At 37.5% G+C, this 12,630-nt stretch overlaps 1 protein-coding gene across 1 annotated transcript; it reads left to right on the top strand.

Annotated features, from left to right (window-relative positions):
* The first annotated feature begins 8,663 nt into the window (after window positions 1–8,663).
* Window positions 8,664–11,414, top strand: LOC115729236. Its single transcript, XM_030659738.2, has 4 exons — window positions 8,664–8,954; window positions 9,470–9,616; window positions 9,790–9,864; window positions 10,696–11,414. The coding sequence occupies exons 1-4, from the start codon at window positions 8,676–8,678 to the stop codon at window positions 10,762–10,764; spliced, it is 570 nt and encodes a 189-aa protein (XP_030515598.1). The 5' UTR covers window positions 8,664–8,675; the 3' UTR covers window positions 10,765–11,414.
* Window positions 11,415–12,630: the final 1,216 nt, after the last annotated feature.

Genomic DNA, 12,630 nt, shown 5'->3' with positions numbered 1-12,630 from the left:
TATTTTTCGAAAAGTTATTTTCAGAAAAATGACCATATTTTTCAATCTTTGGCTAAGAGTTAAAAATGGATTAAAAAACGATTTCCGTCATTTGTCAAGGAATTGATTTTCCTAAAAAAAAAAATAATTTGATTTTTAATTATTTTTTATTTTTCTAATAAAATTTAATCTTTATTTTTAATTATTTTATTATTGTAATTACTTTCTTAATTTTTTTTTCTCTTCTTTTTCTTCGTCCTTCTTTACTTAATTTTTGATAAATTCTCTTTAATTTTTTTTCTCCCTTTTTCCCTTCTTCCTTCTTTAATTTCTTCTTAGGCCAGGGCTGGCCTCGCCGACCTTGCTTGGGCTAGGGCTAACCTTGCCGGGCCTTGCCAACCACCATCACCTCCATTGACCCTCAGCTCAACCAATCATTACAATCAAGGTTGCCCTCCGTTTGTTTCGTGTGTTGTCCTCAATTCTTCAGTAGTCCATGCATTCTCTAAATGATATAAATCCAGTTTGCCAGTGAGAGGATGTGTTAAAATGTTTGTATTTTAATATGAAGTTTTCATGAGCCTAATATTAATCTTGTTGGGCCTAATATATCCAAATAGTTAGTCTCGTCCCATCTAAAAGTTGATATTTTTGAAGGGCTTTGCTAGGATAACAGTTTTTTGGCGATCGTAAAAGTAATATTATGATGTGAGCTATCAATTTTTCACCAAACGATCGCTAGTGCCAACGGTTGACGACGTTAACTACCGCATACTAATGGCTTAAGGGTCGGCCGACACAAGCATGGTGTTCTTCTCGAGAGAGAGAGAGAGAGAGAGAGAGAGAGAGAGAGAGAGAGAGAGAGAGAGAGAGAGAGAGAGGAGTCATTCACCTAAAAGCAAAAAATGTTTCATATATATAATGTTTATCCGGCATATATCGGAGCAAAATCAATATAAATACATCACAAAATACTTGATATCACAAATATATCACGCTTTGGACTCTATAGCCGACCTACAACACAATCTATGGATACATGTCGTAGTTCACTATACTGATCGTATATGTTTAGTTGAATCGAAAATTTAATCTCTTAAAAGTAAAAGTACGCAAAAATATACGGTTAGGTTACACCATCAAAGATGTAAACTCTTAATGCAATTGATCTCTCGATAGGTTTAAAGAGAGCTTTCGATTCAATGTGCGCCACCTCAAATGTCCCGTCACCTCCAGTTGACCCTCAGCTCAACCAATCGTTATAATCAAGGCTGCCCTCCATTTGTTTCGTGTGTTGTCCTCGATTCTTCAGTTCTACATGCATTCTCTAAATGATACCAATCTAATTCGCAAGTGAGAGGAGATGCTAAAATGTTTAATTTTTAATAGGAAGTTTCAATGAGCCTAATATTAATATTGTCGGGCGTAATATATCCAAATAGACAGTCTTGTCCCATCTAAAAAAAGACGGATATTCGTTGCTCCTTATTAGATAATCACTTATTCATATACCTCATGTGGGGGATTAAGGACAGTCACATAATTGTTTTTCATGTTCTAAAGGGATATTTCTTACTTTTTCCTTAGTATATTTGAATTGACAGATGTGGATGCTGGCTCAAGGTTGATTTTAATGATGATATATCCATATCCTAGAGATCTCCATCTTTAGATATTTCGAGACCTTCATGTCTTGATGTGCTAAGGGATTTGTCTAATGGCTAGTAGATGCTCATGTCTTCATCTTTTGTCCATGGCTGAATATCTCATCCGTAAAGACGAACCTATTTTGATGTTTTGGTCGGAGAGGGAATAGCATGATCTTATGTCATGCAAAAAATTCATGTTAGGTTCGTCCAAGGTTAACATTAATTCGACAATCATTTGATATCACGTGATACACACAGATTTTATAAGGGAATTTCAATGGGTACCTCGTAACCAAAGAAGGGTCGACTTTCATTTACTGCTTATGGACTTTATTCCCCACTCAAAAGCTAAAATCTGTATCCTCTTTTCTTTCTTTCTTTTTTCCTATCAAATTGGCCCCATTTCGTATAAAGTGATGTGATTAGGAGAATGATGATGACTATCATGATGAATTGCACTGATCAACGTCATGCCTCACCTTTTAATGCAGAGGAACCTTTAATTCTTAGAAATTGCATGTTAATATTGCCATCTGTTGTACGAATGCCGGCCATGTGCCTTAGAAAAGTTTCGAGAACTGCCACTTCATGCTTTAATTGCATATCATGTATCCTCATTGTTGCCAAGTGACAGGTTTTTAGCGGAAAAAAAAAAAAAAAAAACCCTACAACATGTTGATTACTAGTAATAATAATAGCATCCTAAGTGGAAATTAAAGTCAAGAAAAGACAGGCCAAAGTTGCTACATATTCAACAGGAAAAGTGCTAAACAAATTCTAAGCATATCGCATTGATAACAGTTCAATTATAAGCTTTTTAATTAGATAAATTTAGTTATAAAATTTTTACATTGCTACCAATTCAATCCATCCGGTAAATTTAGATAGAAAATTACTGACGTGAATTTTTTTTTTTCTTTTTGATTTTTTCCTTTCTTTTTTCTTCTCTATCTTTTATGTTTTTCCGGTAGCTTGCCTACCACCAACCATAGGCCATGGTTGACGAGGCCAACCCTTGCCTAGGTCGGGGTGGCCTCGCCAAGCCTAGCCTCGTCGAGCCTCGCCTGCCATATGCAAAAAGAAAAGTGAAAAGAAAAAAACACAATTTATTAAAGAATTATGAAAAAAATGTCCACTTTAGCGCTAGTCATGTCATGTAAAACGATCGACACGACCGACGTTTTGATCGGTGATTTCCGGCCTAAATTGGCCGAATAGACTGAATCAATACCAATGTGATTATGACTAAATTGGTCCAGTTAAAAGGTTTAGAACTGAATTGGTACTAATACAATAAGTTTATGACTTTTTTGGTACTTTTTCCATATTCAACTAGATGGAAACTAGGGTTTTGCGCTTTGAGAAGTTGTGAAATTAGTCTACGGGTTTTATTCTTAATCGCCGGACCTCCTTAGGATGCAAAGCCCCTAATCTTGACGTGACCCGCTTATCTTCGATTGAACATGGAAGAGGCGCTTAATAAGAATAGACGGACATTAAATGCCTCTTAATCGTAACTTCAAAGAAATTGGGTGCACAGAAATATCACAACTCTCCGTAATTTTCGTGTAGACTCTTGCACGCTTTTATAACATTAGGGTTTACAAGTTCAAACAACCAAAGTACATTTTACTAGCTGGGAGCTAATAAAGACAACAACTATACATCACTATAAATTTCATGGTCCAAATGCGGACCATCCGATAAAGCAGATGTCCAAACTATAATTTAGTGAAATGGTCCCTAATGGACCAGTCTAATAAACATAGCATCGCCTGGCCTCTTCGTTCGTATGCTGCGTGAGATTCCTAATCAATGTTGGATTTTGCGCCCAAGACATGACTAATGAGTACTACCTGATCACCCCAAAATTATGTAAGTATCCATAAATTTCTTTATTCGATTTGATCAAGAGTTCGAGTAATTCAGGGCAAATCATGCCGTGGTCGTTGCATGTGGATAATTTAAATAAATAAGCCGATGTCGATATCTAGATGTCGCTTATTAAAAGGGATAGTCGGTTAGCGGTTGCCCCCTTTTGTGCGCATCAACATTCTTTATCAACTAACTTTGTTATATAGTTGTTTATAGGGGAAAAGAAGGGAGGCATCATGTGGGTTGGATAAGTCCCCGAGGCTAAACATAGAACGACATTGTTTTGGTCAAACCGATAAGAGTCCATGCTCTCGATACCACGAATTACGTTTGCAAAATTGTTGAATGTACGCTTTATTCATCCGCAATCTTTATTGTGGTAGGATTTTTGTGAAATTAGAGTCGACGGATCTAAGAGTTTAATTTGTCCGATGAACTTCGAACATTTGTTCAATGACCTTCTACAATTGGAAAAATTGTCCTAAAACTATTGTACAGTGACTAATTTTGTCCTAAACCTTTTGATTGTATCAATATAGTCCTAAATCTTTTAACAATTTGTCAATTTAGTCATAAACCTTTCAATTCTGCCAATATAGTTTTAATTATTTTAACGATTTGCCAATTTAGTCATAAAACCTTCCACTCGTGTCAATTTAGTCCCAAGCCTTTAAAAGTTTTGCCGATTTAGTCCTAAATGTGTTGAAGTTTTGCTATGTTAGTCCTAGACCTATGCTGGAAAAAAGAATTGAATTAACAAATTATTAAAAAGTTTAAGACTAAATAGGTAAGTTTTTAAAAAGGTTTAAGATTATATTGACACAATTGAAAAGTTTAAGAATAAATTAGTAAATCATCAAAAAATTAAAATTACATTAACATAATTAAAAAGTTTAAAATTAAAGTGGCCGTCATAAAATAGGTGTAGGAGTTTCTATACAATTATCCCTCCACAATTTCAGTCAGAATGATTTAGTTGCAATTGTCGAGAGAGCAACTAATCTTGCTGCACTTAGCCTCTCCTTTTTCATAGGGCGGGATCTTTTTTATTCTTCTTCTTCTTCTTCTTCTTCTTCTTCTTCTCTCTCTCTCTCTCTCTCTCTCTCTCTCTCTCTCTCTCTCTCTCTCTTTTCTTGGTTTTGATTGATTTGGCACCATTTGCTCACTAGTGGGCATGATTGAAGCTAGAGCAAGTTAGCGCTTCTCTTTAGACCACAACACACTTCGATGCGAGCATGAAGTCCTCAAAAGCAACTCCAGCAAGATATCGTGTCGTGCAGACTTCTGGTTAGAAAGAAAAAGGGCATTATTGCAGCTATCGAGAGATCGAATAGATGTTTCATGGAAGTAATTATAGCATATGCCAATATGGGGGCATGGCTGCTAGGGCAACATAAAGTTATTAGCCTGTAGAAGACAAGGAGTGCTAGGATTCCAGATCACTAAAAAGGAGCTTTGGGGCCTTCTAAACGGTATGAAGAAAAAAAAGTCCAGACCACTGCTGGGATTATATGCACAATCACAATAAAATAGAGAATAAATGTGAAAAATAGAAATCAAGACACAGAGGTTTATCTTGGTTTAGTCTTAAACTAATGCAACATCCAGCAGAAAATTCTTATCAATGGGGAGCATGAACCACACCTCAAAATACTCCCGATTCCCCTCCCCTCCCCTCCCCTCCCCTCCTCTCCTCTCTCTCTCTACGCACATGCGTGAGTGGCCACGTGAGCGTTCAAGTGCTCCGTGTGTCATGAACATCGTCGATCGACAGATGCCACCCTCAATCGGCGAGAGTCTTCGTCTAGATCAAGGGAGATCGTCAAGTTAGGCGGCGCGTGGTCCAACGACGATGATGGGGTCGACGCTGCCGTGATGAAGCTTGAAGTTGGTTGTGGCCAAGTGGCTGAGGTGGGGATGTTGTGGTTGGTTGGAGAGAGAGAGAATGTGTTGGTAGGGTTTTGTTTATGGGACTAGCAATGGAAAATCCCCTACACACATAACATTTTACACGATTCCAGAAAAAAAATCATTCTTGAAAGTAACCCTAGCCTTTTGCAACTGCGCATAGTCAATCTCTACTCTATGGCATGGGCCAACTGGTCTAAGATAGTCCAAAAGAGAAGCTGTCTCTTCCGTTTATGGGGCAGTCAGGCCTAGTTGGTACCACCGCCTTGGTCAGCCTCAGTACCCAATTTGTTACCCAGTCCCATTAGGAAGCAAGCTGAATGGATCCCAGATCATGTCTATGCATATGAAAGCAAAATATTCTTTCTCCTGTACATTGTTCACCCCACTTTCCAAGGAATCTTTGGACCAAATGGAAACTTTAGCTTCCAATGGAAATCATCACTCACTTCACTTGCAGACTGAGTTTTCAACCTCACACTTGTCACATCACCAATAAAAGAAGGGACAATTGTGCTAAAAGTCTTAAAACTTGTCACGAAAATGCGATTGTGTATTAAAACTTTTAAAAAAATACAATTAAGTTCTAAAATTTATCAGAAAATGCAATGAAGTCCCAAAACTTTCAAAAAGTATAATAAAATTCTATGACTTTTCAAAATTTTCAAATTCTTTCGTTGATTGCACTTTTTGAAAATTTTGGAACTTTATTACACTTTTATGACAAGTTTTAGGACTTGATTGCTCCTATTGAAAGTTTTAGGGCTCGGTTATACTTTCTTGATAAGTTTTAAGATTTGATTGCACTTTTTGAAAGTTTTAGGACTCATTTATATTTTCATGATAAGTTTTAGGAGTTCCAGTGCACTTATTCTATAAAAGAGTTACCATTGCCATAACCACACAAAGCCTAGCATGAAATGTTGATCATGATTGTGTATTAATTGGGAGTTATGTAGACTATAGTACTTTCATATGTGGACTATAAAGTACTTTCATCAGGAATTTGACAAGATACCAGAAGATTTCAACCATATATAATCAAAGGATGACAAACTTTTCTAGAAAATAATCGGGTCCACATCCCAATCGAGTTCTAGTCGTACGAGTGTGATCAAGTCCAGTGTACACAACTTAATACTTGAAGTCGAGTCGGCTTGATTATGCATAGCTAGAGGCTCGATGGATCTTAATTTGTCGAGCTATTGAGTGTGATTTGACTTGTTTTACAGGCAAAAATTTAGTCTAATTAGCTCGAGTTGAGCTTAAACTTACTCGAACTATTAATGAAACTACGTAGACTAATATTTTTTTCTAACACTAATGAAAGTGTTCATAAATCCCTGTACACAAAAGTTCAACTAAAGTTCTTTGCAAGTGTTTTCACAATAGCCGCTGCGTACGTTGAAAACAAGTAGATATTGAAATAGGAATGAAATACTTAAATTTTCTTATCATATGCTCCGGCCTGTTTAAAATAATGTGGTTTGGGCTTGGAGTAGGGATATCAATTTTACCGACCTCACCGAATATCCATGCTAACTCAGCCCAAATGGGATGAATAAAACCTGCAATTGTCCTCCACCACCGCGAACCCTAGTTAGATTCGATACATTGGTCAAGGGTTCACGATTACCTTATTATGCAGAAACTTGTTCAAAAATACTTTAGTTGATTATCTTGAGTTACATATACATAAAAGAAAATTGCCGGAAAGGTCCTAGAAACCTATTGCAATTGTGGTAATTCAGTCCTCAAGTTTTTTTTTTCCAGATTTAGTCCTAAAATTTTTGCAATTATTCCAATTCAATCCATCCGACTAATTTTGATCAGCTGTCCGTCATAATGTTCTAATATTTTTTTGATTATTTTTTGTCTTTTCTTCCCTTCACTCTTCTTCCTCCAGCCGATTGCCGGACCTTGGCAACTGGCTAGAGGCGATGGCCGGAGAGGTTGACCCCGCCGGCCACTAGCAAGTGCGAGCCTCACCCGCCGCTGGCAAGACTCACCTCGCGCAATGTCGGCAAGGCTCAACCTCGCCAAGGGCCTATGTATGCCAATTCAGTTCCTTTATATTAGTTGTGTATATAAACAAAAGTACTTCTAATAATTTATTCCATTTTCTCATCAATTTATCATGAAAATTTTCAAAACTAAACATTATGCTAATAGACCTAACTATTCCAAATCCACAATTTTTTGTCTATAAAACATTCATTCAGCTTGCAATTTGTTCCGAAGATTGTTACAAGAGTGAAAGAATGTCTGTTGAAGAAACTAACACTCAAATTGTTAAGCGTGAAAAATATTGTAGAGGAGGCAAGTGGGTCGGAGAAACCAGCATAACCACTAGCACTAGGGTCGGGGATCGAGTACATAAATATGGCCCGAGCTGGGCCTCTCTAATAATAGTGGGGGCAGGTGGGGATAGAATATCCCCACACCCACCTCGTCCCATTGCCATCCTTAGTTCGAAGAGAGCAGTGACTAATGATATGTTGGGATAATAATATAAATAGTCTATGAACTTTGGTTAAATGTGTAATATGATTTCTAAATTTTTAATTTAATCAATGTGGTCCCTGAATTTTAGTCTAATATGCAATATGGTCCATGAACTTTTAATTTGTTCGATGTAGTTCCTGAATTTTTTTATTTTTTGTTTTTTGTAAATGTCAATATAATCCATGAATTATATGTTGTCCCTAATTTGAAATGGAATGACTATATTAGGGATTAAATTGAACATGTATTAAAAGTTCAGGAGTTACATTAGACAAATTAAAAGTTCAGAGATCACATTGCACATTTGGCTAAAGTTCAAGGACTGTATTGCGCAAATTAAAAGTTCAATAGCCACATTGCACATTTGATCAAAGTTCAATGACTATTTATGCCATTTTCCCGACAAGTTAATGTATGCGTTGATGTCTTGATGGCAAACTTAGCGTGACCTGCCCGAGAATGATTCTCTTTGTTTCACAAAGGAGTCGAAATTACATTTTCTTAATTCCAAAACGAATTTTGGCACCTCTAGAAAAACCCAAAAAGAAAAGGTGCTCTCAAGGACTGGTACGACCATTCTCCATGCCATTTCGTTTGTTGATTTAGCAGCCGTCATGAGTAATGCGCCTAATGCATGCAACAAGTGTGATAGTGTACGGTGGGGTCATACAAAAGCTTTCATCCTTCTTCGGTATTAAGCAGCAAGTGAAACACAGCTCGAGTGAATTTTATGAGCATTTTAGCCTTGCAAATAAGATAATGGATTCACTGAACTTTCTCCGTGAATTTGAACTTTCCGGGAACCACTACTTGGGTTCATATGATCCCACTGTTGATCATCATCCCCTGGATGACAATAATGCCTGCATTGAATTTGACCTTTTCATGCAAATCCTAGAGGAACACAATGTACCTGAAAGTGCAAAGAAAGGTGTCACAAGAAGGTGGGAGAAGGGTTCTCTGAAATATGCTGGGCAGCTCGAACCAAACAAAATGAAGAATGAAATTGCTGTAGACGGTGCTGTCGAGAAAAGGGAGGTAATAACTCCGGTTTCTAACCCCTGATAAATCATCCTGAATGAACTTGCAGCAAAGAGAATGTGCACTGTGAACTAGGATTTGAGTCAAAATGATCAATTTGACATGATCCATTTTGAGTGAGATTTTTTTCTTTAGGCAAATGAAAGAGGAGTCCTAGCTTTTGATGCTTGTAAATTACACTAAACCATGAATCCAATCGAGCAAGATACGCATTTGTTTTGAAGTGTACACACGGGTCGAGTTTGAAATAGCTAGACATGCTTTGATGAGATTGAATTTGGACAGGGTCATCTGTTCCAAACACATCGCTAGTGACTGCTCGATACAAAGAGAATACAGTTTCATAGTGATATCTTCATATGTCTTTACTTTGTTGTTCAAGAGAATGGTTTTCATTGTTTCATGCGAATGCTTTTCATTGTTTCATGCGAATGCTTTGTGTCTTGAAAGGAAAACTTTGTGTCTCATTCCCAAGATTTTAGTATGGCACTGAATATGACCTATCTATGCAGATCCTTCATGAAGATGCAACCGAAAGTGAAAACAAATGGCCCAGAAGGAAAAGATTCAAAAAGGGCTCTTTGGAATATGCTCAAAGACGAGAGCTCAACAAAATCAAGAACAGAATCGCTGCTGCTCGTACTTTCGAGAAAGTTCAGGTAAAAGCTCCCTACATGTAGAATCAATTTAGTCATATAACAGTTGTCGTCATCTCAGTCGACAAGGCCGGATCACTAGTACTCGCTCCAAACTTTGTGTGGTAGACTAGAATTTTGTTCAAAATACTTCTCCTAATGAGATTCTGAATGTGTTGATGCCACTAATTGGCCAGAATCACATCCTCGAATTAGAGCAGAAGGCCGTAAGGCTGCGCAGGCGAAATGACAATCGCAGAGAGCTGTTGGCGGTAATCATGTTTAAATTCTCTCTAATTCTCTCTCTCTCTCTCTCTCTCTCTCTCTCTCTCTCTCTCTCTCATTGTTTTGCAGAATCTGATCCGCTCTGTCTTTAATATAGAACGAATTAGGACTCATGCTTGGACCACCCTTTTCTCTGAAGCAATGATAGAGTTTCAAGAAAGTTATTAGGTACTTGTCCTTGGTGTTGGAAAGAATTCACAAATAATGCTGGATTAGTAACACGTCTGCACTTCAAGAAGTGAAGAGATGGTAATTAATGGAATTCACATACTTATCATCAATCCAACACCCCTCGCTGGCATTTTCTTCAGCCAATATCATAAGTAATTGAAATGACCAGTTTGTTGGATTGTCCTAATACGACCATTAAAGTCCAAGTCTAGAACCAAGGATGGGTAAGCGAGGCATTCAAAGCAACGAGTCGAGTCATTCTCGGATCCAAGAAGCACCACTTATCAACATGATTTGCCTACCTTGTAGCTAAACCCGATCATCACAAGGCAGATTTGGATGGATCTTGGTTTGGCCTGTCTTTTAAATGTGGCTCGCATAGTCGGACAGGGACGGTTCGGGCCAGTATGGGGAACAGAAACCCTTGCCCATAAAGATATTCTTGAGAGACTTTCGGTTAGGTGAAAGAGAAAGGAACAGACACAATGAAGAAACTCATATGCAAGAACTCGTTTTTTCAATGATTGGATGCTTCATATATTCTTGATTAGGGTGAGTAGTTTCGTTAGCTCATATTCTCCCTCTCCATAATGCCATCACATACAGGAGAACTGACAATAGCCTGTTCATCTTGTTTTTTCTTACAGCACTGGGCAGGACCAAATGCATTTGGTGGCTTTAGACCCCTGACAAGGACCTTTTCTGGACCACTTTGATTTTGGGCCTGCATATTTTCAGATGTCATCCTTTAATGCCCTGAACTCTTTGATCAATGTTGGAAGTTTATCATGAACATGAAAATCATCAAAACTCGCAGGAGTTATTTTCTAAGTAATCTTCTCCGAGATGCAAGCATTAGATATGATTCAAATACTTTTTGGTTCAACTAATGCTGGCAGTGAGTAATATGCTTTGTCGACTAATCAAGTCGTGCTTGCAATGAAATTATGCATTGTTGAGGAGCTTTGAGAATAAAGATGTTATTCAATCAAAGACGTAATAAAAAAGGCTGGAGAATGTCTATGAATAAGTTTCCTTAGGATCAGGAAAGGAGCCCTGGTGATTTTCCACAAGTCCACCAGCTAATTTCAACTAATCCTTATTCACAAGTAATTACCAACATGTACTGATATCAATTTCATAACACAATCATCACACAGTTCTACATTCGCGCTGGAGCTAGATAGCTCTTGTCTGAGTTAAAACGTTAAGATTTTCTATGGAAAATCACAATGAACTTGGGATATGGTCTGTTGTGCTGTTGTTCTCTTCATCTGCTTTATTGTACAGTTAGTTGGGTTAATTAAATAATTTATCTCAATTGCTCGAAAAATAAAAAAAGGATGTTTTTTTCAACTTTTTCTGGTTCCGTACTTTTTTGAGGAAACATGTCACATTTAGTGGCTGGAACGAACTGCTGTTAATATCTTGGATGACTCAAATTCTAGCCATGTTGCAATTGTTTGCATCAAGTCTTCTGTTTGTCGAAAGCACGAGCAGCAGCAATTCTGTGCTTAATTTTCGTTAACTCCTGCCTTTCCACATCTACAAAAAAACCCTTTTGATATCCTTTTTCTTGTGATCCAACGCTTAACGTTAGGACCACTTCGGGTCTGACTGCATATTCCGGTGCCACCTACTGCAGAACCGCTATTTTCCAAAAAATTCTACTCTTTCTTTCCCTTCCCCTTGCTCCCATTTTCTTGGCATCGTCACTGGTCAGTTTTGCATACCCATCATACTTGAATACATCTTCTTCCTCTACTCGCTGTTCTTTTGTCAATTACTTGTTCCTTCTCTACCACATCTTGCTAAAGGATTTCTATAAAGTAGTTCCAGTTGGTGAATTCCTACACAATTGTTGGATCCACAATAGAAAGAGGGAAGAATTGGATTTCAAGGAGTTCAAAATCATGTAGAACTCTTGTCTGCTCTGAAGGCTCAATTCAATATTGATATCAACACAGTTTCAGTTGGTCCATATTTACTATAAGTTGTACGTTGAGATTCTTATTTCTAAAGAACAACCTTATTAAAGAATCACTGTCACACTTATTACATGCACTAGACACATAAGATATTTGCCGGCCAATGAAGAAAACAGCATGAAGATTAGTTGGCCTTATAGTACAGGACTGCAGTCAGTTGCCAAATGATGTACTACTTTACACACTTAAAAGCTGATTCTCTCTCGAGTGCCAATAGAGAAAAGGTTCATTCTCAGGCATCTAAGACAAAGTTAGCCTTTGAACACCAACATATGCATGATACCGACCTGGGACGATGTTTTTTTCTGTTGGAAAAAAATTGCCATATGGGCTAAACTGTAACCCAAAGTTTTTGTTGAGAAATGAGTCAATGCAAATAAAGTACATTACACAGTTAAGACTTTTAATTGCAAGTTGCAACGATCTAACGATTTAGAATGCGAAGATCTAGGAACATTAGGCCTCTCCATATTTGTCTGCATCCCATTCGCAAATCCAGTCATTAAATATAGTGCATAAATACACAACTCTCGTTTAGCACGGTTTCGCTCCATTTAAATGATCAGAACAGCATTTTAACTGAATGAAGATTCA

This window comes from Rhodamnia argentea, chromosome 9 (genome assembly GCF_020921035.1).
Source record: "Rhodamnia argentea isolate NSW1041297 chromosome 9, ASM2092103v1, whole genome shotgun sequence".
NCBI classification, from domain to species: domain Eukaryota; kingdom Viridiplantae; phylum Streptophyta; class Magnoliopsida; order Myrtales; family Myrtaceae; genus Rhodamnia; species Rhodamnia argentea.
The sequence above is the reverse complement of the archived record's forward strand: the minus strand, read 5'-3'. Positions and strand labels throughout refer to the sequence as shown.